Below are 26003 nucleotides of genomic sequence, written 5' to 3'. Positions count from 1 at the left end.
TGGGCAAAGGTTTCACTCTCTAGAGGTGCAAAACCAAGACTCGCAGCTGTAACTGCAGCAAAAGGTGGTTCAACAAAGTGTCGACTCAGGGCGGCCGAATACAAATGCACGCCACACTTTTCAGATATTTATTTGTGAAATGTTCAAAAGCATTTATCATTTTCCTTTCACTTCTCAATGATGTGCAACTTTGTGGTTGGTCTATCACATAAAATCCCAATAAAATACATTTGTGCTTGTGGTTGTAATGTGACAAAATGTGGGAAACTTCAAGGGCTTTGAACACTTTTGTTATGTTTAAGTTATGTTTCTGCCTCATCTTCTTTACTTTACTTACACATTCAAAATCTCCGTTATCTACCGTGCAGAGGGAAGGTCAGGAAAAATAGAGGACAATGAAACGTAGAAGCATGGCCTTTGCTTTTTAGATTTTGCTGTGAACCACCTTCAGAACGGAGAAGATTACGAAACCTTAAAAGTAAACTATGATATTTTTAGGTACGTTATCAACCAGAGTGATATCATTCGGAACCTCCTTCATGCTTTTTTAAGATCGAGATCTTCTCTGTGCAGCGGCACTGATAAAAAAAACATGACTGGGGAGGTTTGTTTTGAATCTGTGAAACTGCAAAGACAGCAAATCAATGAGAAACAGTCGGCAGAACACTTGATCGAGAAGACTCCAGACTTATTTTCTTAAGTAACAGATTCTGGAGGACCAGGTGAAGATGGTGCATTGACCTGCATTGATCACATCATGGTGCACTGGCTGCTGCGAATGCAGTGTGTGTGGTTTGAGTTCACGTTTTTCTGTCACACCACCGAGCACGCAGCAAATATCAACATGAAGTCATTTCCCTTTAAACCACGTTGTTATTGCTGGAAACAGGGACGTTTGGTGAAGTCTCCTGATGCAAGAGATGCTTTTTATTTTTTATTTTTAGGCAGGTAAAGAAAAATGTTTGTTTACTATCCACTCAGTCCAGATGACCCCATCTCCACTTTGACTCACACACACACACACACTGTTGACTGTCAACAGATCCTAAAAATGTCACCATAACATCCTCCCTGTTTTTTACTTGTAATTTTGTATTGTGATATTTCTATTTTTAATCCACTGTTTTAGTAACAGAGTACAATAGCATTCATTGGGTAAAAACTTTATTAACAAAACAGAAGGCAAAGCACATTCCCAGCTCATTTCTACAGCACATCTGCCTACTGCCAGTCAAATGCTAGAAGTGCCACAAGAATAATAACATCCATCATCGTTAAATATTAAAATAACACAGCCACTTGGATATACTGCATAATATATATTTACTCTATAGACCTTTGCAACAAACAGCATTTATCTTTTTTGGGGGGGGGGGGGGGGGGGGGGGGCTCAGTCATGCTTATTCTCTTTTGTTTTAGTGCCATCTAGTGCCGTCTCAGCACATTTACAGTAGTAGTAGAGTCAAACAGCAGCTCAGGGCTCAGGATGAAATGAGAAGCTCGGGACAATCCAGCCAACACTTCCCATCTGCACACTGTTAATTTGGGAAATTTAGGCATATGGATGGAAGGTGGAAAGTAAGAAGGCAACGGGGATGTTTCTATTCTAATGCAATCTCGCTGTCTCCCGCAGGTGAATTCGTGCTTCTGTTAGTGCCTGGCTGACTTTGGGCTATCGCGCCTCGACAAGGCTACATTCTGGTTTATGACATTCCTGCACCTGCAAGGTTTTGAAGACCCCCGTCTGTGATTCATGGCTTCAGGGAAACGCGACACACATGAACACACATGAACTCCTCCGGGGTTATTTCAAATCGTGTATACTTTATCACAATTCACCACTTTGCAAACCAAGCTGATGCCGCGTTGCACATATTTAGATGAATTTTCTCCCCGACCTAAAATAAGCAGAAAATAATATGAAAATCTTTCAGGAAATACTTTCGTATTATGTACCGATACTTTGTGGAAATGACTGGACCCCAATTGCTGCTTGGGATTGTGAGAAAACTAGGTTCACATTAAACCCTAACTTATGGATAGAAGTATAGCTGTGCAGCATGCATTCAACACCACCAACACAACTATGAAAGTATACATGTCTGTAATTTAGGAGCTACCACTTGAAAAGAAAGAAAGAAATTTGTCCTGTAAAAAAGGCAAAATTTCCATAAAAGGGGGCATTATGATTAATACAGTTTAGGTACAGTTTGCACTGATTCTAAAAATCACAGATTTGCTCTTTGCAACAGCAGCAGAACGCAGCATGGTTGGTGTAGCCGTAATCATTCATATTTCAGGAAGGGATAGGATTCACTTCCTCCACGGCAACGGGTCTGCACTCCATTACAAATAGCAGGACACTAAATCATTTCTCATTTATTACAATGGTCCTAAACATCTCATCCAGTGTGACATCTACAAGTCGCTCAAGTCGCATTTTTTCTTTTTTCCGTTCCCGCCTGTGTGGATTAGCGATGTGGGTGGATGGATGGATGGATGGATGGACGGACGGACGGATAGCGTTGTCTAAGCGACCACCCACTGCAAGGCGCTGGTGTCCTTCCCCCCTGTGGAGATCAGGTGACTGTCATCATGCAGGAAGGCAACGTTGGTCACGTGACTGCTGTGGCCACCGTACTCGTGGCTCGGAGCCTGCATGGGGTGAAGGAGACAAAGGCAAAGGTCAGCTGTGGAGTTCATCCCAGGCTGCACAGCCTTGGGAACTGTGTTGGTGATAGAAACAAAAAAAACTACTGTACATTTTGTCATTGGCCCATTATCAGTTATTTTTATTTTTCTATTGCAGCATGTGGGTTAATGGCAGCCAGCTTGTCTGAATGTACAATCACGTTTACGGCTGCTGTTTTAATGGCTCTGGCTGAAAACTTGAACTTGTAAACAAAATAAACAGCTCTTCTGAGAGAAACGACGTGCACCGCAGGTCTGCGGGCTGTGAGTTTGTGTGTGTTCTTTTGTTTCTGCTGAGCTTTCATTGGGTTTCGCGGAATTTATCTTGGCCAAACAGGAACAATGTGGCTCGTCGTCTCGGGTTTTAGTCTGTGCAGAATGGAGCTAAAAAGGGCCGACGGGCGGTTAGACGACGTAAAGTCACAGCTGTGTCGACGGCGAACGTTTGCACACAAACATGCAGACGTCGTGTGTGTGTTACTGTGAACACGACTGACCCTTGGAAGACAGCAGGGGTAGGAGAACAAGTGCACTTTGCCAAAGTCATCAGCGGAGGCCACCAGGGATCCGTCATGTGACCTGCAGACGGCGTTGATGTCTGTGCCGTCTGCTCCATCTGGCCAAATTCCTGAGAGGGACAGAGAGAAATATCAACCTCTGTGCAGTAATCGACTCCCTGTGTTCTGCTGCATTAACTTAAATACTAGATTTTAATAAGGTACTTTTTAATTACGATTATTTCCATTTTGCAGTGTTGTCCATTTCCCTCCGTTACATTTATGTTACAGCTTTAGTTACTTTTTTCATGCAGTCTCTCAATATTTAACTAAATCATTATTATTTAAAGTGTGGATCAACCACCTGCCAGTACCAACGTGGCAGGTTGCAGCAGAAGTGTGAAACAGGTTGGTGTGTATCTGAAACAACTACCAACCGCAGGGACAACCTGCAAATTGAAGGATCAACATTTGTTTCATATCTTCTAAGCAAATTGTCAGAAATCGGGTTTTTGAATCTCTTCATGAATTAAACTGAACCCCAAAGAGTTTAGATTTCTGCAGAAACTTTGTTTGGCAGCAAATCTGGATCAAACATGTACATTTCTATTGTTACTTCTTGTTTGTGTTCTCTATACTTGCTGTGGAGTAGTTTTTAGTAGTGCAAATACTTGCAGTTTTACTGACAAAACATCTTCCAAACACCCACAGTCTGATGCTCTATAGAGAATTTTCCGATTGATAATTAATATAAAATATCATGGTGTTAAAACCTTTTTCCTCTCCCTGCTAAATGCTCACAGGTTGCAGCGGATCAAAAGACGGATTCATAAAATCTTCCTCAACCCACCAAACGTGTTGAAGTTCAGAGTGCAGGTGGATGTGGCCCATTCCAGGTTGCGCACAGTGTCCGTGTTTGTCACGTGTTTACCAGTGGGCGCCTCCCCTGAAAGGACAAAAAATAAAATAAATTCCTACACTGTCAATAAAATTAAAAAAGGTAAACAATGAGAGTGTGTGTGAACAGAGAGAAGAGGGAGGGGGCCTACAGTAGAGGATCTCATAGTCTCCTGAGTTGGTGACGAGGTACTTGCTGTCTTTAGACCAGTCCACATGGGTAACGAAGCTGGAGTGGCCCTGGGGAACAGGGAGAGCAACACAAAGCATGAGGCTTCTATTCTGGAGGGAAAGACAACGTTATTTCTCTCTCAGGGGTCGTTGGGATCCACTTCAACATCGGAGCCCCCAAGTGGCCAGAAACGGCTTTAATATAAAGCATCCTTTTCTCCCTTTATCACCTTTTTATTTATTTATTTTGAGGTTTTTTTTTTAGAAAGGTTCACTTACCGTGCATTTCCCCACACGGCTGTACTTGCGGCCATTCTCAGTCACAGCATAGAGGTAAATAAAGTTGTCATGGGAGGTGACAGCCAGGAAGTTACCATCTAAAAAGGCACAAGGAGTTAACGGCGTGTGACCGTTTTACTGTACGGGTTTGGGTCGCGGACGTGAACACGACAGCATGTTTTACCTGGAGAGTACTTGACATTGGAAATGATCTCATTGCCATCTGTGTGCATAGAAACAAGATCCCGAGTGTCGGTGTCCAGCACCAACCACCTGCGACACATACGTGCACAACAGAGATGAAAAAGGATCTAAGCTGCTTTATTATCCAACCAAACTCTATGAACTGTAATGACGTTTTTGCTTCATAAATTATTTAAATGTTTACTCAGCTATTGGCTCCTGACACGTTACACATTCTAGTTGCAAAAACCAACAAGACCCCGAGTGAAAGTACATTTACTGCAGAGCTTTAAACACTTGATAGCTGAAGAAGAGGATTACGATGATTTTGTGTGTTTAGTTTGAACTGCGGGGACAAAAAGTGGGAGACAGGTGAGAGAGAGAGGCTGACCTTCCAGTCATGGTCCCCACAGCCACGACAGCCCCACTGGGATGGAAACCTGCAGACCTCGCTGCATCCTGGAGCAAAAGAGGAAGGAGACGTGAAGAGGAGTAGTTTCAACTGTTAATACTACTACTGTAAATCCTACGCCGACTCACCTCGATGGTCTTGCTCCACAGGGGTTGATGGGAGTGCGTGTCCCACAGGTGCACCAGTTTGTCCTGGGAGCAGGTGATGAACTGCTCCAAGGTGGGATGAACATCCAGACCCCACAATTCGTCCGTGTGACCCTGCAACACATCCGCATGTAAACATTGGTTAGCACCTTTTTATTTTAGCTCATTTATTTGACAGTGTACATTAATGAGCATTTCAGCAAATGTAACAGGACAAATGTTAACATCGTAGGTAGGTAGGATACCGAGTGCTCCATAATTGCATGACAAGACAAGAGTTCTCCACTTTTTAAATTGGAATAACACCCGCTGACTTCCACACATTAGGAAACGTAGCTTGAGCGATTGACATTTTGGTTGTTCGTGTGCGACTAAGCTCTTTCAGCATAAAAGTATCTTTACCAAAGACATCCTTCGTTTTGCGTGGTTTGAGAGATCTTATTGTCAGTGGAACTTCGAATTCCGTGACAACTTTCATTAAAAACAAACAAACAAACAAAAAAAAACCCTTTGTGTGTTTTCTTTCTAAGAAACTGTGGGTTTACCTGCACAATAGGAGTTAAAGTATCAGGGAAGGAGGCTCTGATGATGGAGTTCTTGGTGGTGCCTACGAAGAGCTCTCCTTGTTTCCCTTCAGCCACAGCTCGAACGGGACCCAAAGACTCACCCACCTGCAAACACACAAACAATACAAAGATATTTAAATGGGTTTGACTAAACAGGTTTGGGTGTTAACTCACAGCTCAGGACTCTCACCTCCATGTCGGCCTTTTTTCTGTAGTCATGGTCCCACAGCACCAGCTTGCGGTCCTTCCCTCCCCCGGACACCATCGTGCCATCCTTCAGGACACAAATTGAGAAAATGCCACCCTCGTGGGCCCCAGACACGACCTGGCTGATGCGATTACCACCTGTGTCAGTCAGACCACAAACAGAAGACACACACTGAAGAGAAGCTCGTGGAGAAAAAATGACCAGCTTATCCTGAATTGTCCAATCAGAGTTTGGATGGAATGAACGACCTGCTTTAAGAATAAACAAACCCTGACAATTATCATCTTTACAAGCTGCTTTTCTCACAATCATGTTTGATTACTGGCCACAAGCTGTGCTGGACACCACACATAAATATTGTGAAATCAAAACTAAACTTAAATTTTATTGTCCTTTTCGTGCTGCCTAATTATTGTTGTGTTAAGAGGCATCAAATTTTGACATCATGTTCGCAGGCAGTTAAGGACAGGTGACGACTTACCATATTAGCGCACAGATGAATATTCATCCTTCATAAAGTTTTGAAATAAAAGCTCATGAATGAGCAAGTTAATTCCCTGGTATCCTTTCGCAAGAAGCTAAACTGGAAGTTTCTCCTGGTGGGTCAGGCCAGCGACTTGCATGGCTGCTCAACAAGCATCAGTGTGTGTGAGCGTAAAGTGTTTTGGATTTCGATCAGGTAGAGATGTGCCATTAAAGTTCCAACCATTCACCACTTACACCGTTAAGCTTCACTTTCAGTGTTAGACGCTGTGGGCTGAGCGTTTACCTTTGGCCCAGACGTAGATGTTTCCACTTGAATCTCCTGTGATGGCGTCTCCATTCTCAGCAAATGCCACACACAACACATACTTCGGTTTCTCGTGTTTCTAGAGAGACAGAAAGCAGATTTACTGCAAGGCTCATAAAAAGCTGTTAAAGAGGTTAATTTCCGGCAGTGTGCTAGTACAATGAGCGAACCTCGAACAGGCCCTGCCTCTTGGCGAGAGTGCTTCCCTCCATGGTCCAGAAGTTGATGTGAGATTTTCCACAGGTGACAATCAAGTTGGCGTCCATGGGGTGAAACACCGCACCCAGCACAGAGTCATTGGAGCACTGCAGAGAAAGGAGGCAGAGGGAAATGGTCCGTAATCAGAGTTCCGATGCTGGAGGTTAAGCAAACAATCGGGCAAAGTGGTCAAAGGTCAAAGTTAAGGATACCTTGACATCAGCCAGTTGTTTCTCCTTCTGCCAGTTCCAGACCGTCAGGATGTGATCGTTGGCATCGTCCACAGCGCAGAGGAAGGTGCCGCCATTCTGAGAGACAAACGCCGTAAAGGAATGAATTATTAAAGCTACATTATGCAACTCGAGTTAGTGCTACCACGGGACTGAAACTCAGTGCAGCCCTTCCCTCCCACTGCTACGCCCTGCCAAGCACGTGGCCAAGTAATGAAATTAGCTCGAAAAAAAGATAAGCTCCAAAACATATAAATAAAGCAGGAATAATTCAAACTCTCAAATGGAATTTGCAGAGCATCGCGGTTGTGAAGCTGCTTACCGACTTGGAGAAAGCCACACAGGTGACCGCTCTGTCGAACACTCCCATCCCGATCACGTGGAGCGTGTTGAGGCTCACCGAATCCCACACACGAACATGAGGGGCCAGTAGCTGAAACAGAAGAGGACACACGTGAACACAAACACTATGATACATAAAATAAAATTAAATGTAGGATGCTACCTTTCCATCTTTAGAGTTTCCAGCCACTTGCCCGGTTGCTATGGTGACCATGTCAGGATGAACACTCAGGCTAAGGAGAAAATATGAATTAGTACTTCATTTTCATATCATCCACTGCTTCTGGCTGTTCCAGTGCAGACACCGTTTCCTCACACTTTTTATTTCACCTTACTGACGCTTAACCGCTTAAAATGTTAAGAAAAGATCATCATATTGCCGAAGAACAGCAAGAAGAGTCAATCCGACAGCGTGGGAGAGGAGATAGTTGTTTCCCGGTAGAGAGGAGAAGCTTTCCCAGCGTCCCCCAGGAGGATTCAGTTTGTTTACATCCCTGAGGCTCCAATCACAGGTCATTCAGGAGGTCAACTAGTGTTTGGTAGTGATGAGCAGACGCATGAAGCATTCAGTGACACGTTAGACCAAAACTAGGACGATGGGAGAAACCGAACATTTAGAAAATAACAAACCCATAAATAACAAATCTTTTTGGTTTCACATGAAGCTTTTACATGTCATCAACCACAAAATGTCCCAGACTTTTGAGTCTGTTTGTTGTCATTTTACATCAGTTTTTGGATGTTTTGTGCAGTTTTTTTTAGTCACGTTTGCACCGTGTAGTGATGGGTCAAACCTTACGGAAGAAAGACCTAAACCCCGTATGGATGTGTGCATCTGAGAAAGACCACGTTACCAATAAAGCTGCTGAGTCGTAAGGAAGTGAAGCGTTTGTTGCATTTGTTGTGAAGCTACATTTGACTGCGTTTGCTTTATTTTTTAGTTCCGTCATTATTCGCTGATATTTATGGATGAGGAAAATAACATTTCCTCCAGTCTGGGAACATTTTGATCTTATAACCCCAAATAAGTTTCCACTTTTGCTCACTTGTCATCTGAGTTAATTATGCTCAAATTCTTTTCTGATGGACTCTTCATTTAAAAATTTTCCTCCACGAGTTAACTTCTAATTATATTTAAATTAGGTAGAATGTGGGCTCTGCTCCACAGAGCTGTCTTACAGAAACAGGAGCACTTCATCATGGCACCTCTACAAAATGTCTTTAAAATTTGTGTGAGAGTTCTGTTTTCTACGTCCTTGCAAAAATGTTTTTGTACAATCTGCACATGACATAATATTAGTCATATTAATTTGATTATATTAAACCCAAGTGGAACATAGACACTTCTTTCATTCAGTTTTCGCTTTTTTAAAATCAGCTGGTTGTGTAAACTGTACCATTCATCCACAGGCTTTTTCCAGGTTGCCTGCAATGTTTCTGGTAATCCAGCAGGTGTCGCTATTAAGTGCTACACCAACAGTGTCCACACTGTCAGCACAGTTGGGGAACTGTGCCATACAGTCCATGTCTACTCATCTACCTTCTTTTTGGCAGGTTGAATTGTTTTTTTCCATAGATTTATGTTTCCACGTCCTGTGTATTATTCTACATGTGTACTGCACACGCAGCAGCTAAAAGATTAATCTGTCAGCAAAGTGTGCTCACAGTAAGTACAGGTACATAAGCTTGGGGGATGGAAGAAGACAGGTTAGACAGGAAATTGCAAATTTAGATTAAGTGTGCATGCAAATGTTTAATCCAAATGCCGACGGCACCTCTATTACCTTACTCAACCTTGTGCTGTCAATATTTATAGAGGAGTTCTGTCTACATATAACCCGCACGTGTATGAAATCAAAGACGAGGACGACCGTCAGCTGTTTACTCACCATTTGACATCATCGTTGTGGCCCAGGTAGTGTCTCTGCTGCTGCTCCTCGGTGTTGTACAGCACCACCACGGAGGCGTTGAAGTAGACAATCTCCCCCGTGGGCAGCAGGTAGAGGTTGGAGCGGCAGTCACGGCCACGGTAGCCATACCTGGTCCATGCTTAAGTTAAGGAACAAGACGGGTGGGTGGGTGGGAGAAACATTCCATATTCTTACTTTGCACGTGTAACTGACACTAGGTGCTTCACCAGGACTGTTTGTAGAAAAAGGGAAATTAAAGCTTGTATGACCCAAACCTAGACTTTTACTGACACTTGTTATCAGTAGTTAGCGCGGAGCTTCGATCCGTCTCAGTTTTAAGGATACACCCACTGCAGTTTGAGCTTCTGCGTGGGCAGCTCCACCTTGTGCTCGAGGCTGTAGCCCTCCCTGCGCTTGTCGGGGATGTGCATGGTAACCGGGCGACCTCGGAGGAACATCCTCACGTAGCCGTCCTCTGAGGGTGTGGTGGGGGGTTGGGGTGTAGAGAGAAAAGACAAGGTTTGATAAAGAGAAGCGTGACAGGATGAAGAAAACACCTGCTTTAACTTAGCGTTTGAGTTATTTAAAAGACACTGAAACCTGACTTTTATCCCGTCATCTCATTCTGTGGCTTTGTGTTATGTTCTGAGATAAAGATCAAGGTTTTTTTTTTTTTACATGTCTACCGCTGCGGTTTTTATAGCAAAGAGAATTCTGGGTGCTTGAATTATAAAACCCTTGATCCAAAGTGCAAACATGCCGGTAGTTTGTTCAAACTGACTGTTCCGCCTCCAAAGCGAAAGAGTCAATGTGTCTCTAGGAAATAAATAAAAAGAAGGTCTGCAAAGCCAGTCCACTAACAAAAACTATACGTTTACTGTATTATTGGTGATCAGTTTTGTCACTGTGAAAAAATATTTAAAATCCATTGGAAAATACAGTGTTCATTGGTCCAAAATGGCAGCAGTGAAAATGCTTTACTTCCAGAACATCTGAATGCTAGTTGAGCTTCACACATCAGTGGCTGCTCATCCTCTAAACAGCCAATTAAAATGTGGCAGTAATTAGAGGTTCAGCCATAATAACTAATGCCGCTTTAAACTAGACAGTGACACATACACAAACACCAAGAACCAGTGGGGTCTTACCTGCATTGAAGCTGCATTCTTTGGATTTACTGAAACAAAAACAGGAGACAATAAAATAATCAAATATCTACTTTGACAACTGATCGGACGCAGATATTGTTGCTGACGTGCGTCATTGTAAACAGATCATTTTTAATTCCATAAATTCAGGCTGAATTATTAAATCTTTTTTTTTTCCCCCCCTTACATGCTGCTCAGGTTCACATTAACCAGAAAATAGAGAAACACTTAAAACATATACACCATGCAGCATGTAATCAAAGATGAGAACGGCAGCTCTTATCTTCCCGCAATTCCTGTTTGAGATGAAGGCAGGCTCAAGGGCGGCGAGGCTTGGAAATCGTGTAGCGAATCTTCAACCGTAACATGTTTTAAGTTTTTTAATTCACACTTGGGAGGGGGGACTAAGATGATTACATCACGCATGTTCAGGGACCACACTGGACCACTGGCTGAAAACTCCTTCACAGGACATGTGAAGAGGGCTGGGTTTGTGTAGGCTGCACTCGGTAATTTCGATTAGAAGCGATTCGATTTTTTCTACAGGTGCTCTGGTGCGTTCACTTGTTTTGCTGTAAAGGCTGCACAACCAAAGCAGCAGTTTGTCTGGGGCTCAAGGGAACTTTCATGTAAATTCAACGTTTATTATTTTTATGTGAAGCTAAAGCGACTCAAATGAATCAAAATGTTATTTAGAGAGCAGCTTTCGTATAGATAGTGTGATTTAAAGTCTTACACATGACTGAATGTCGAAAAAGGTGTACGAGCAAAAACAATACGAGACAAGGAGGCAAAACTGTGATAAAAAGTCTATAAATCAGGGGTTTCAAAAAACTAAAATATAGGAGTCAACAACAAAGGACAACAAGACTATAAGGCAGTGAGACCAAAGCACAAGCGTAAAAGATTAATGATCAAAATAACTTTGAGTTTTATTTATTTATCAGTGAATAATTTTAACACGATAACATGAAATTTAATACTATAAAGAATAATAATGCGAATAAACCTCAGATGCATGAAGGGAACTTGCCTATAAACCTCTTAGTTCTCAGAACTTACATTCAGTTACATGAATTTACTTCACATACCGATTCAACAAAGTGGCCACGGAGAGTTTTTGGGCGTTGTCCTTTGTCATTGGATGAAACACAAAGCTAAAGACACCGTTCAGTTTTTCTTTTCATGAATAGAGAAAATACATGTAATGTGTCTGTGTACACAGGTGGATAAAGAGAACGTGTCAGCAGACACAAAGTACACACATCTGTGTATCCACACACACAGTGAAGGTGGAGCTCCGCCAAACGAGGGGACAGCCGAGGATCAGAGGGTAGAAGGAGAAAGGAAGCACAAAGAGACACAGTGGAAGGTTCAACTTTAAAAGTAAAGAGACAACAACTCAGCCACTCTGACAAAATGCATTAATAGACCCGTCACTCAGACCCAGGTCTGAGTCACCTGCCTGTCAACCAACCAGAACCCTGCTGACCATCCAGCCTAACCTGTCAACATGCTGTCAGCCAATCAGGTTGTCAGGACAAGGAAGCGCCGCCTCGGCTGATAGGTGGATATCGCCACGGCAACAGCAGTAATAGAGAAGCTCGATAACATAAAAGGGACGCTGTGCTCGGCAACAGGAGCGGGTTTGACTTTCTTAAGAGTTGCGTTGAGAGCCGTGGGAGGGAAAACAAGATTCTGCGGTCAAACTTGGGTCTGTTGTGTGGACAGTCCTTCACTTTATTTAACGCCTCCACTTCAAATAGAAATAAAACCAATAAAAAAAAAAAAAAAAACATGCATTAGGAAATTATCCATCTGGTGTTTTCAGTTTAGTTGCACAGAATGTAACCTAATTCTCGGTTCGTCAACAGGAAAACTCCACAGGGCACCTTTGTAAAACACAAAGCAGGTTTGTTGCAGTGTGTTTACTGATGCTCAATGACGGATGCAAGTATAAAGAAAAAAGAACGATGAATCACGAGATCAGAGCGTGTGAGCGTTTCAGCGTGACAAGAGCCACAGAGGAAGATTAAAAGACTAGTCTGAAGAACTGACTGCTGTCTGTTGTGTCTCCGGGCAACTGCTGACCAAGCAGGGGAGTTGGCTCTTTCAAAACGACCACATGAAGGCCTGTTTGTCTCTTCGTCTGTGTGTTTGTATGCGTCCTGCCAGTAAGAGGAGGTGTGGCCTGGCTCTGGCCAATGAAACAACAAGATTGATCCACAGCCAGTAATTTGTGCAGAGCATGCTGGGTAACTGGCAGCCGGACAGAGTGGAAAACCCATGTGGCTGCAGCTCTAGTCACTAGAGGCCCCGGGGAAGTGGGAATGCACAAACAGAGCCCTCATTAGCATGCAGGGCGCTGAGGAGTGTTGGCATTTTCTGCCTGCCTGAACTCTGCTTCTTACAAGGACTCGTTGTGTTTTCAAAGTGGACTAATGAGCGGCAAAGTCTGCATCATGTCAGAAGTTAAAGACCTCTTTAGGGGAGGACTCAAGGTCGTCTTGCAGCCATTCTGAAAATTTGACATCTCTCAGCGTGGTCTGCGAAGCCTCAACGGACAGAGACACCGAGTAGCTGACAACCAACAGACACTTACAGTAATTTGTGTGCTCTGCATCTCTAAAGACATTAACTCGTCCCTTTCCTGCAGCTGAGCTTTAGGTTTTTTTAAACTGAGATAATTCACAATTCTGCAAGACACACACACACACACACACACAAAAAAAAGAGAAAAAAAAAAAGTTTCCCCTGAAACTAACATGATAAGATCTGAGATGATTTCTGCAAAGCTGAAATTTTTATCTGATAGAGCCTCTGCATAAAGATTTTACAGTTTTATCCAAGTTTTATTACTTTACTGTCCTGAGCTTGTTCTGGCATTATATGCAGCTTAAAGCTGGTTTATATTATTGCTAATTCATCTGCAATATTCATCTCATTATGGTTGTGGGACTTTCTGCCCACTTTCCCTGCACTGATACACTGTTCTACCATATGTTATGATCCGCTACGCTCTGCACAGCCCTTCAGCTATTATTTATTGTTTTTTGATAATGACTAACAAGCTGACAAAATTACTCATCAAGCCCAACAACAAACAAAAACAAAATCATAAAAATTGAAAAAAAAAACTATCTGCAGTTACGCCACCTCTAAAATTTGGAGCGTTATTCCCCATCCCCCAAAAAAAGCGAATTTTTTTTTTCAGCGAATTCTGCAAAATATTCTGTCGCTGGAGGAAGATAATTTTCTAGAATTACATGCTCAAAGGAGACTCCTGCAAAGTGTATTTCATAAGGGCGTCTTCAGAAAACGCTACAACCATCTTTGAGAGATTGCAGTGGCCGATGCAGTCTGAGTGAAGGGTCGTGCCCTCCCCCCATTCTGGGAATGATGAAGTCCATTAACAGTGAAACACTACAGTGGTTCAGTTAATGGACACAAACGAGTCCGATCATCTTAACTCAACTCATGGCCACATTTTGCGCCGTGAGACATGTCAGACAAAACGCAAATACAAGAGAGACACAGATCTCCATATTTTCAACATAAGGGATCATTTTTCCCCAATCACCAGAATTTGTATGGTTTTAAAGTGACTGAAGGAAAGAAAGATTTTCTGTCCAAAACACAAGGAGACAGAGCTACGGTTACGATAAAGAAAAAATTAACTAAAATCTCCTATTTGCATAATTCACAACTGTAAGGCAAATTTCTACTTTGAACACTGGGGAGGAATGAAGTCATAGGTATGTTATGCTGCAACATGTTTCTCTGCAGCCAGAGATCAACATGATCAATATGTTTGTCGAACGTAAGGCTGCAGATCCAATAAGTGTAATCAGTTTTTCTGCAAAGCTGAGCAGAATGGCTGCGACCTGTCTGTGGACAAAAGGCTGCAGGGGGCTAAAAACTCTCAGTTCTAAACTACTCGACAGGTTTAATAAATGTATTCAGATACAGATACAATACAGCAGGTGGTGGGACCTAGTTTGTAAAACAGAAACTCCACCATGTCTCCTGCCATAGTCAGACGGGTTTAACCAAACAATCAGCTGAGCTCCATCCACCTTACACTCAAACATCCCATATCCTGCATATGTGTGTGTGTCTGCGCGCGCGTGTTTGTTTTGTAACAGGACAGTAATGCGATAGGTTTGTGTCCACCATCATCAGAAGCAGCTGCGGACACTGAATAAAGGGACACATGAATTCATTTACCATGTGGTAATGAGAAACACACACTCCAGTAAAAAGAAAAACACTTCATTAGTTTCCATAAAAAGTCGAATTTCAGTTCGAGCTACACTTCGGCTCCGACACGTTCGTCTCAAAAGGAAATAAATCAAGCTCCTTTGTGACGGTTGCCATTTGGTCTGTGGTCCACTGACACCACAGACTCTTGTTTGCTGCATCCACCCACTGCCCTGCAGACAAGGGGGAAGCCTCCTGCATCAGTGTGCGTGACATCAAAGTTTCACAAAACGACACAACTTCCTCACACTATAATGAAGCTAGTGTGGATCTAAAAATAAAATAAATAAAAGTTCAGTTGGTGAAGCCATAAATGCTTTGAACCATCTGAACCACACGGTGTTTTATTGCGCAAGCCATAATCTAGTCAAACAGTCGTCCAACAACAAATGAGAGACTGGCTGGGTGCGACATGAGAAGGAGGTTCACACAGTGGAATAAAACTGCTGTGACCGTCATTAAAACTTCCCAGTTTTCTTCATAAAATCCAAACATTTAATTGATCTTGTGCTGTGGATCAGTGCGCACATATCTTTCTAAAGCTTTACCAGTCATTCCTCTCTGCTTAAAGTCCCTCCACTCTCCCTGCTGATCACTAATCTACAGTAAAACCACTTTTTTACCTGCTGGATCTCTTCATGTCTGCACGGTTTCCGACACAGTAACAGGGGGGAGCAGTCAGAGCGGTTCCTGTCCTGTCCAACACCACAGCAACACAGACTTCCTCCTTCACTGTGCAAACTTTTAGCTCTGCCTGAGGAGGCCCTGCCATCCAATCAGAGCACGCTTCCTGACGGTGAAGCCCCGCCCCCTCCAACTGGTTACCACACCCCACATTTACCAAGAACTGTGGGAAATATGATCCATCAGCAGAAAGACGGGAGCAAGGAGAGAGGGAGGAGGAGAAGGGAGGACGCAAATGAAAGCAGGACTAGAAAAGGAAAAGAAGAAATGAAGTGAAATATAAAATAAAATAAGTGATTTAAAGTTGAAAGTGGAAGAAAAGTTAAAGGAGAAGATCAACTTCCTGTGGTTTTGTTTACTAATGACCAGAGACCCACGTGTTGTGGCTGTTGCACGTGGACACTTCACTGTCCATCAGGATCACGGCCGTGGCGCCGCAAAGAGCAGCAACTCGTGGAGCGTAAAGGCTAATTCACCGTGACATCTGAGGCTCAGCACCAGCAGGAAAACGCTGACGAGACGAGGAGACACATCTGACGCTACCGATGATGTGCAGCGTGATGATTAGAAAACATCCTGAGTCTGCTGGAAACTTCCGAAACTCTAAAACTCCCTCACAATGACAACAAGTTGCTGAAAGGACGTAGTAAGCAGATTTCCGTCCATTTCGAGAGACATGACTGACTGGACGTTACCTTTTGCCTCCAGTGGAGCTGCTGGAAGAAGTGGTTCGACTTCGACTGTCTGCTGCCATCTCCCTCCTCACCAGGGTGAGACGCTCTGTGGACATGCTCTTCCTGAGGGAGGGGAGGAGAAGTATTAGACGCAGTACTGTGGATCGCATGTATGTGCTGAGTGTACGTGTATTTGGTGTCGGCAGAGCTTGACCTTTTAATGGACTGCAGCACCTCTTTCTTTGGAGAGGAGGGGGAGGACAGAAGACGCTTCTGTTGAATGTAGCCGTTACTGAGAGGTCTGGAGGGGAGAGCCTGCAGGAGCTGGCGCACTAAAAACACACACACACACACACACACACACACACACACACACACCAATAAAATGCACAGACAATTTGCGTAGCTGCAGTTTAGCCCAGAGTCAATGCTAAACTGCCAGTTTGAGCTGTGTGCGTCGCTCCTGCACTTTCATTTGCAACATTCCCAGATCATTAAGTAATACATGCAATTTTTACTACTTTCTCCGTTACCCTCCTTACCCTTGCTGGGCGCTGCAGTGGCCGTGCTGGCCACAGGTCTCCTCCCAGCTGCATGGACACCTCCTGGTTGCCCCCCCAGGCTCTGCTCCTCACAGTATCCCAGTCGGCGCAGGGCGTCAGCCAGAGCAGCCTTCAGCAGCTGGATCTCATCCTCCTGCAGCTGCAGCCTCTGCTCCAGGTGAGAAACGCGGTCCTCCATGTCCATGTTACTGCTGGCCGACACCGTGTCATCTGAGAGGACACGAGGTCTTACTTCAGACTTTGATTTTCACTTCTAATCTTAACACCATAGGAATGCTGACAAAATCCAGTTTATTGCTTCTTTTCTGTATGAGTGAAACTCATGTGACTGCTCCCAGTGAACCATGCAGAAAACACTGAGGAACACTGAGAAAAGTTAATGCTCTACTGAAAAACAGACCACATGGATCTTCAAAGTTTGAAAGACTTCAGTGCTACATCGGTGACTGATGGATAATTTAATGGAGGTGCTGTGTTGAAAGACAGCAGCAGTGAGCACTTAACAACAGAAAGGGCTGCAAAACTAACGAGGATGATGAACCACTTGAATGCATGTTCTGTGTGGGTGAGAGAGAAGAGATTCCTGAGCATCGGAGGGTCTTTACTGTAGGACTTTAAGAGAGGAACAGGAAGAGACCGAAGCAGGGACGATGGGTGGACAGGTTTACTGGGCACGAACTCGGGGGCTTGAGATGTGAGGGGCTCCCTGGACCAGAGCATCTGCATGAAGTGAGTGTTAAAGTTTCTTGTTCGAAAGTCACAGATCCCACTTAAAAGACCCAAAAGACCCCCACAGTAGACATGAAACTACCTGAAAAAGACAAAAATACCGTAAAAATGGCAAAACAAAAAAAAACAAGAGACACAAATGTCCTGGATGTAGCCACATTAAACAGCTGCTTTAAGCGATTAAGTGTGAATGATATCTGCTGCTTTGTCAACGAGAGGTTTTGAGTTTCTCAGGGGGATGAGGACATACGAGGGCAACCTGAGAGGTTTTAATAATTTAGACTGTGTGAGTGTGAGTCAGAGGAACAGGTAGTTTTTGCAGTGACAGTGGGAGAGAGAAAAAAAAAAAGTGCAAATTTCTGTGTTTTTATTTCTTAGTAGGCCGTGAACGAGCTGCTGCTGACTGTCCCTCTGTCCTCTGCCTTTATCCGTCTCATCTTGAACTCTTTCCAGCCTAATCATCCACCATCGTCCCACCCATCGTGGCCACACAGATTATCTGCAGCAAACTGCTCGGTGCAGATTATTCAGCCCACATTAACAGATTAGGACCTGGTAAAAGTCAGAAACAAGTTTGCAGCTGGACAGAGCGTCTCAACTCACTGTGTGTCCTTCCACGGCCGAGCTGCTCTGTCGTTAAACCATAAATACAGGTCTTTATTTCAGTGCACACTCATGTCTTTTGGAGCCTATTGGCCTTAAATTCCCCCCCAAACCAGAAGTTGGTGTCAGACATCGGGTAAAAATCAACAGTGATGCGGACGATCCAGGAAGTTTAAACATCTTTTTTCTACTTTTTGTCATCTGTAAAACACTTTGCATTAACCCACCAAAAAAATAAATAAATAAAGTTGTGATTTGATGGATTTCGGTTATTGGTGACCGCAAGCAGTTTAGATAATGGATGAAATGATAAACAGTGTGACATTAAATGGTTTTCAGGCCAAACTGACTCCACACTAACCACTGTAATTTTCTCAGCATGCATCTTGTCAGCGCTGAAAGCCCCGGAGGACACAGAGACTACTGTTACTGTATCATATCTCGAAGTCAAATGAGAGAGGAAGGGGCCGCAGGGAAATCAAGCTAAGATTTCCATACTGAAATCCTGCTCTGGGGAGATTTGCATGGTAGAAGCACCTGCTGGAGCTGAAGCACCATGTCAGATTGTCTCGGGCCTTTGTCCCTGGTTCTCTCGTGAAAATGCTCCAGATTTCTTTTCCCCAAATGATCTGATGTAGTGATTAGACCAGTTCATCCAAATAAAAGGATCCTTTGGTTAAACACTGTAATAGAGGCTCTGCTCTCAGGAAAAAAATCATTTTAATCATTTTAATCTGTTACCTTCCTGCTTTTTTCCACATATATTAAATATTATTTGTATCCCAGAGTTTCCGTTACAGCTGGAAAAGGTGCAATGTGTCTGTCGTCAGCTTCTTAAAGCCTTTCAATCACTGTTTCAGAGCCGTTAGATGAGAGTTCAGACAGTGTAAATAAATTCGGAAACACTCATTTCTATCAAATGTTGCTCCCAAAGAGGTTGTTGAATGGTACAATTCCACAATCAAAGCAGTGTCCATAGCTCCTGAAGGACTGGATTACATAAATAAACACGCTCGTCTGATTGTTCTGGCATTTCTTCATTTATCTTCACTGATCATCACAATAAATCACTGTAGTTTATCCAAACTTACTGTACACAAAATGTCTCCTTTTTACCATAATATGTGGGTGACTGAACCAGGAGAGGACAGATTGTAGGTGGGAGGAGACTGAGGGTGAAAGCAACCGAGAAACAACTGACGAAGGAAGGATTCATTTTTAATTGGAATTCATTTTAAGTCAGTTCAATATTCATTTTGCAGCTATGGATGATCCACTTTGGTTTAGAAGTGGAAGTGACTCAGAACAGGAGAACAGAACTCAACATCTTCATGTTAGATGTGAGCCCCAGCTTAGCGCTACTGTTAGTAACATGCCTAAAAATGGACATGCAAGCGCTGAACAACCAGATCACATTTTCTGTTAACGTGATGAGGAAATGTGGACAATAAATGGAAAAGTTCCAAATGTGTTGATGCTTAAAACCAGAAAAATATTTTATACCAATTTTTGCCAGAATATCGGATCTAATCTTTATTCGTTGAAAATAAACTGCGTTTCGCCTCAAGGTAAGTAATCGGGTTGGACGTTTAGTGGCTCACATGGTCATAAAAGTAAACTTGATAACGAACATTTGCAGCTTGTCGTACCGATGTAAACAGAAAGGTAATAACACACATTTAGTAAAATCTCGTCAAATTTTAACATTTAACAAACTTAGTTTGAGTTGTCCTGTTTAACATTTAACTAAACTTGTTGCTAAAGAGAATAAGCCAGAGGGGAGGAGGAAACATGGTGTCAAAGATCAGCAGAGTATAGGCATCTGTTTTAAAACCCACTGCCGAGACAACTACAGTTTGCCCTTGCATTATCACACACACACACACACACACACACACACACACACACACACACCTGCCTAGTTACTCTCCCAATAAAATACACATCTGTTTGATATTTCAGCAGGCGACACAAACATTTATTAAAAGCCAGCTTTTACACCAGTCCAGACCAGGCCATTAATGAAATGACCAGAGAAGAGAATGAGGAGGAAGAGGAGGAGGATGGACAATAGAGATGGACGGAGAGTGGGAGGCACCAGAGGAGAAGTTGAAAGAAAGGGAGTAACAAGAGAGGAGACAGACTGATAGAATGGAGGATGAAATACAGAGAAGGGAGGGCTGTGTGAGTGTGAGTGTGTGTGTGTGTGTGTGTGTGTTGGTCAATGGGATGTTGGTGCAGGGCAATAAGGAAAGTGAAGGCTACTGAAATATTCATGTTGCATTGAAGAGATGATGAAGGTGCAGCTCGTCTCGCCTACCTGCCATCGTGTCACGCCGAGTGCCTGCTCTCTCCTCCTGTCAATCAACCAGTCAGTCCCTCAGTCAGTCAGGTTGTCCACTTCTCACCCTCCGTCCCCTAGAGGCTTTCTGGACTCTGACTCCCTCCCCCTTCCCGCCTGGAATCAGTGCTGATCTCTCTCTCTCTCTCTCTCTCTCTCTCTCTCTCTCTTTCACACAAACACACACACGAACTCCTCTCCCATCCTCTCCTGCTGATCCACTCCTTCCTCCACTTTCACTTCCTCTTCTCTCGCTCATTTCCTGGACCACTCCCTTCTCCCATCCCCTCCCCTGTTTCTCCCTCCTCTTTTTCTCCTCCACCTCCTGTCTTGTTAGGCAGCGAGAGCAGAGGCAGAAGGGGCGGAGCTTGGCTCAGGGCCACACACACACACGCTGCATCAGCATCAACTTCTGTACAGCCAGGCACCACCAGGAAGAGATGCTGCAGAGCCAGACTTCAGGATCTCACTCACACACACACACACACACACACACACACACACTCAGCTGACAAATAACCAACTGTCACACAACAAGGTATTCTTGTACAGCCTCTATGAAGCAAACTCTGCCATGTCTTATTCCTATGAGCCACAGAGCTCAGCTGTTGCACCAAAAGTAGTTAAATAAAAGAATGAGTCACACTTTTGCACCGGCTGCCATGTTCCTTCCTTTCCACAAATCACAACACATCATCCTGTTGCCAGAAACACTTGCAGGAACAGCAGATCCGATATAATCTACACTGTGACGTTATGTAACACCTCATCAACTGTTGGTGGACGGGGCGCCATCTTGTGATCCGTGACTTCTGTTTAACTGCAACGATATTTGGAAACGCTAATAAGGATAAAGATCTAATTCAGAAGCCAGCAAACTGCCAGCGGCCAGATTTTGATAGCGCAGTCGTACTGACGTCCTGGCCGACGGTGGTGGGGCTTTTCAGAATCAATGCCTCCAATTCATCAACAGAAATGCAGGTTGATCCTCACAAGATGATGCCCACGTGCCCCAACAGTTAACACCATGTGATGTCAGCTTCACACTCTAGTGTGGAGACAGATTAACCCGTAGTTGGTGTAAAAGCATTTTAATGCCCAATGCCTATAATATTCTACAACACCTTATCTTACAAAATCCACTGTACTGTACTTGATACTCAATGTTGTTCAGCACCAGAAGACTTCGGCTTCATATTCTTTATTTGTTCCTTCTTTGTTTCCGTAATACTGTAAGTGCAGGCTTTAAAATGTACTAACAAGTACTCCACTATAAAACTACAAAAATACTACTCAGTTTGTTGCTGCTGATAACATGAATATACAAATGTGCAATTTGTACCACAAACATATTCAAACCTATAATTTAACTTCTTCTATTCAGAAACAGACCCTGTGGTTAATATATAAACAAACACACTACTTAAACTGAACATTTCACATTTGTGCTGCAAACCTCTTGTAAAGGTCGAGCTAATTTACCCCATAATCCATAATAATACTATCATAATAATACATCAGATGATTATGTTTCATCTACAAAAAAAAAACTAAACTCTGGATGTGAGCATTACGGAGAAATTGCCTCCACCCAGTTAGTTGCTAGATTAAACGTAGAAGTGAAGTACTAATTCACACAGTAAGCTGGACACACCGACAACAGCCGAAGCTTTTGAGCCACCTGTGGACAATAAAGACAACAGGGCTGAGGAGAAGGCAGGAAACACTACTGGGGCTGCTGGTGTCTTATTTTGCACAGTCCAGATTTAAGTTAACGCGAAAGCATTGGTGTCCTGTTTTCTTTCATCGTCTCTGTGCCGATGTTTGGCCAAGGGAGCAGACAGATGACAGAGGAAGAAGGTAGGAAGGACAGACAGACAGAAAAGCAAAGGATGAAGGCAGATGGACAGACAATAACAAAGGTTGTTTTATTGAAGCTCACTTAGCAGATGCTGCTCTCCTGAGATCATCAGCTCTTCCAGTATCTTACACAGTCTAACAGCTGATCATCTTTTCTCTCCTGACGTCTTGATATTCACAGCTTGTGCTCACACTTCACACAGGCTTATTTTCAGCATCGATTTCGGCCTCTTTCATACTTCAAAATGCTTCTTGATCTCATGGCACGATTCATGATTTCACCCGTAGATCCATTTTCTTTAAGCCGTAACCTTTCAAAATGACTGAAATCACTGCAGTGTGACGCTGCGTCAAGAACTTTCTAACATGATGTACAACCCTAATTCCCAAAAGTTGGGAGCATTGTGTAAAACACACAAATAAAAACACAATGTAAAAATTTGCAAACCCCATCAGGACATAATTTACTTACAATAGATAACAGAAAACCCCATATCAGAAGTTGAAGCAGAGACATTTTATCCGTTAATGGAAAACAGTCGTTGCTGGAGTTTTAGGGGAGCACTGTTGTCCCACTTTGTCTGATGCAGGATTCTAGCTCCTCAACGGTCCTGGGCCTTTGTCGCCGGATTTTTTCTTTTATGATGCACCAAATGTTTTCCATTGGTGAAAGGTCTGGACTCCAGGCAGAACAGTTCAGCACCCGGACTCTTCTCCTGTGAAGCCATGCTGTTGTGATGGATGCAGCATTGTCTTGCTGAAATATGTGAGACCTTCCCTGAAAGACACGTTGTCTGGATGGGAGCATATGTTGCTCTAAAACCTCTATGTACGTTTCAGCATTGATGGAGCCTTTCCAGATGTGTAAGCTGCCTAATACAATACCATACCAACCATACCCCAGACCATCAGAGATGCAGGCTTTTGAACTGTTCGCTGGTAAAAAGCTGGATGATCCCACTCTTTTAATGGAATTCTCTTCTATACCAACTCACGTTAGTGACCTGTTGCCAATTAACCTAATTAGTTGTCAAATGCTCCCCCATTTGTAGCAATTACATTTCCAGCCTTCTGTTGCCCCTGTTTGAGATTCAAAATAAGCTAATATTTTTCCTTATATGGTACAATATCAAATATTGTTTGTTCTTTATGTTCTATTGTGAATAAAATATGGTTTTATGAGATTTGCAAATCATTGGATTCTGTCTTTATTTCCGTTTTACACATCGTCCCAACTTCTTTGGAATTGGGGTTGGACCACACTGATTCCTTACTGCATGAATGTAAGGCAGAAAACCACACAGAGGCTTATTCCCTACAACTTTATCCATATTCTGACTTCACAGGAAACACTAACAGCACCTCTCCAAAATAAGACATGATTTCGAGCATGTTTCTACAAAATCAACCAAGTCTCTCCCTCGTCCACTTTGTCTCTACGTGTAATTTTACAAATAATTCAATGGAGCAAAGATTCACTTTTGCCAGCTGTCTGCTGGCAGAACAACAACCCTTAAAACTTTAATATTATTTTTAATATAAGAATGCAATTCAACAGCAGTAGAGACTGGATAAATTACAAAACCGGCCAGGTTGAGCAGTCAATCCCTCACTGCAGGACCAGATGTCCTGCATCCAGCTCCCCTGGCAACCTGCAGCATTTTCATTTCTGCTTTATTCTGTCACACGTAAAGGTCACTGGCTACTGCGTGCGTTTGTCTACGAGTTGAACTGAAACCACCAGGATCGGCCGAGCTGCATGCAGCACAAGACAACACAACACTCAAATGATGAAAGGCTCATGCTACATGTTCGTCATAGCAAACATCCCAGCTCTGATGAGACACCCATGACCCCTCGCTGTTTGTCCACCTGCTGCCCCGTCTGTGAAGTTTAGTAGACGGCAGCGCCGTAGGTTTATCTCCACCAACACCATCTCCTCATGAGATTTACATCTCAATACAGTAAATCCTGCCCGAGTGTGAAAGCACAAAGAGAAAAATGACCTTGACTTTGTTTAAAGATGAAGAAGCCACCCCTGCCTGGTCCAACTAACAGAGACACATTTTAATAATCAGCCACAATCCACCATTGTCAGAGATATGATCTGGCATTGAGCGAGCAGCAGCGTATTTGCATTAGATTTGTAGAGCAGGATGTAACAGATACAGGGGCGTAAGGCTGTGGGAGAAAAAAAAGAGAGGCAAATGAAGCTGCCAAAGGACTATCAGACATCGTCATATATTCAAATGCAGAAAGCGGAACATTTCCAAAAGCTAAAGCTGGTAATTCATAATCATAACAAGGTTCTTGTTCAGGACTGGAACCACAGTCCTTCCAGCTCAACCGTGAATCTATAGTGTTTTGAAGCAGTGGGAGGAACTTCAGTCAGATCAGAAGTGAGTGACACTGGATTCAAAGTGTGAATTTAACGTGGATGGCGCCGGGACGTGTGGCTGTTATGTGTTTGAGTTGTTAAATATGGCAACTTCCACTTGATCGTGATGAAGGTTATTGACGAACTATGAAAATGCACTTTCCCTTCGAGCCAGCACCACCCAGACATACTGTACTGCTGCTGGGACAGTGGGAGCCCAGTTCTACAGTGACATAATTGCATTACAGTGGGTGGAAACCATGAGCAGAGCAACAAAAACATGAATGAAAACAACATCAGTCGACGTGCAATGAAAGATGCCTTCACATGCACATAGAAAATCCCCACACTGGATAAATTATAGCAAACATCTTGATTGTCAGTCACACACACTTCACGGAAATCTAGCTGCAGTTATTTTCCGATTTTCCTTTTCATCAAATTCTTGTCACTGTCAACTGACAAAGACCATTTCATCAATACTGTTTGAGCCTTTATTATTATTTATTGCCATTTCCCCACGTTTCTAAACGTGTTTCCAAGCCTTCCAACCTAAATGCAAACATTTTTTTTACATTTTTTATTTGAGCACATGTGTGGACGGTTCTCTTTTTCCCCCCCGTGTTGTGCCCGATGAAGTGAGAAGCAGCTCACCATTGTTGCAGTACTGTAGCAGCAGGTTGGTGCTGTCATACAGGCTCCCACACGAAGCGATCCTCTCCGACATCCTCCCCTCTTTCCTGATGCCTTCTCTCTGTCCAGCTCCTTCTCCTCTCAGGCGGCTCTCGTGTCCTCCTTCCACCTTTCTCCGTCTCTTCTTCACGCCGTCACCCCTTTCCAGACTCCCCCACATTCATAAACACACGCAAACACCTTTACCTGCACCAGCTCCCCGTCATAGCCAGCGTCAAGTCCCGCGCTACGTAACACACCACACGTTTGCTTTAGGATTTCAAAATAAGGGTCAAGCTGATGAGCGTCATCTCACCCACCTGATCTTTAAGGATTTCATTTTCAAGCGGCATCTTTGGCTTTGCTTTTTCGATATATTTAAAAAAAAGGGTGCAGCTGGCAAAGGCTGCTTCATTCACAAAAAAAGGAATTTAATCTAACACTGTTTCATAGGCCGTAAGAGCCCCAAAGCCCACAGTTCGCTGTTCGTATTCTTTAAGACCTGTTAATTCAAATGAGTTTCCTCAGTGCTTAAGACATAAAAAGAAAAACATAAATTAAAAAAAAACATA

The 26003-nt window shown here is 43.3% G+C and overlaps 1 protein-coding gene across 1 annotated transcript; it reads right to left on the bottom strand.

The window, feature by feature from the left end:
- Positions 1-1376: 1376 nt before the first annotated feature.
- On the bottom strand, positions 1377-25659 carry eml2 (EMAP like 2). Its single transcript, XM_067508835.1, has 22 exons — positions 25414-25659; positions 16829-17059; positions 16501-16618; positions 16308-16409; positions 10669-10697; positions 9866-9995; positions 9500-9649; positions 7774-7843; positions 7591-7701; positions 7251-7346; positions 7011-7145; positions 6820-6919; positions 6033-6187; positions 5822-5947; positions 5259-5390; positions 5110-5177; positions 4720-4808; positions 4536-4633; positions 4238-4325; positions 4039-4134; positions 3189-3319; positions 1377-2655 (listed from the first exon to the last, which is right to left on the bottom strand). Exons 1-22 carry the CDS (start codon positions 25610-25612, stop codon positions 2530-2532), a joined length of 2580 nt encoding a protein of 859 aa, XP_067364936.1. The 5' UTR covers positions 25613-25659; the 3' UTR covers positions 1377-2529.
- Between the last annotated feature and the right edge of the window lie 344 nt (positions 25660-26003).

The sequence above is a fragment of the Channa argus genome, chromosome 6, assembly GCF_033026475.1.
Source record: "Channa argus isolate prfri chromosome 6, Channa argus male v1.0, whole genome shotgun sequence".
NCBI lineage: Eukaryota > Metazoa > Chordata > Actinopteri > Anabantiformes > Channidae > Channa > Channa argus.
This window is presented reverse-complemented; position numbering and strand designations above follow the sequence as displayed.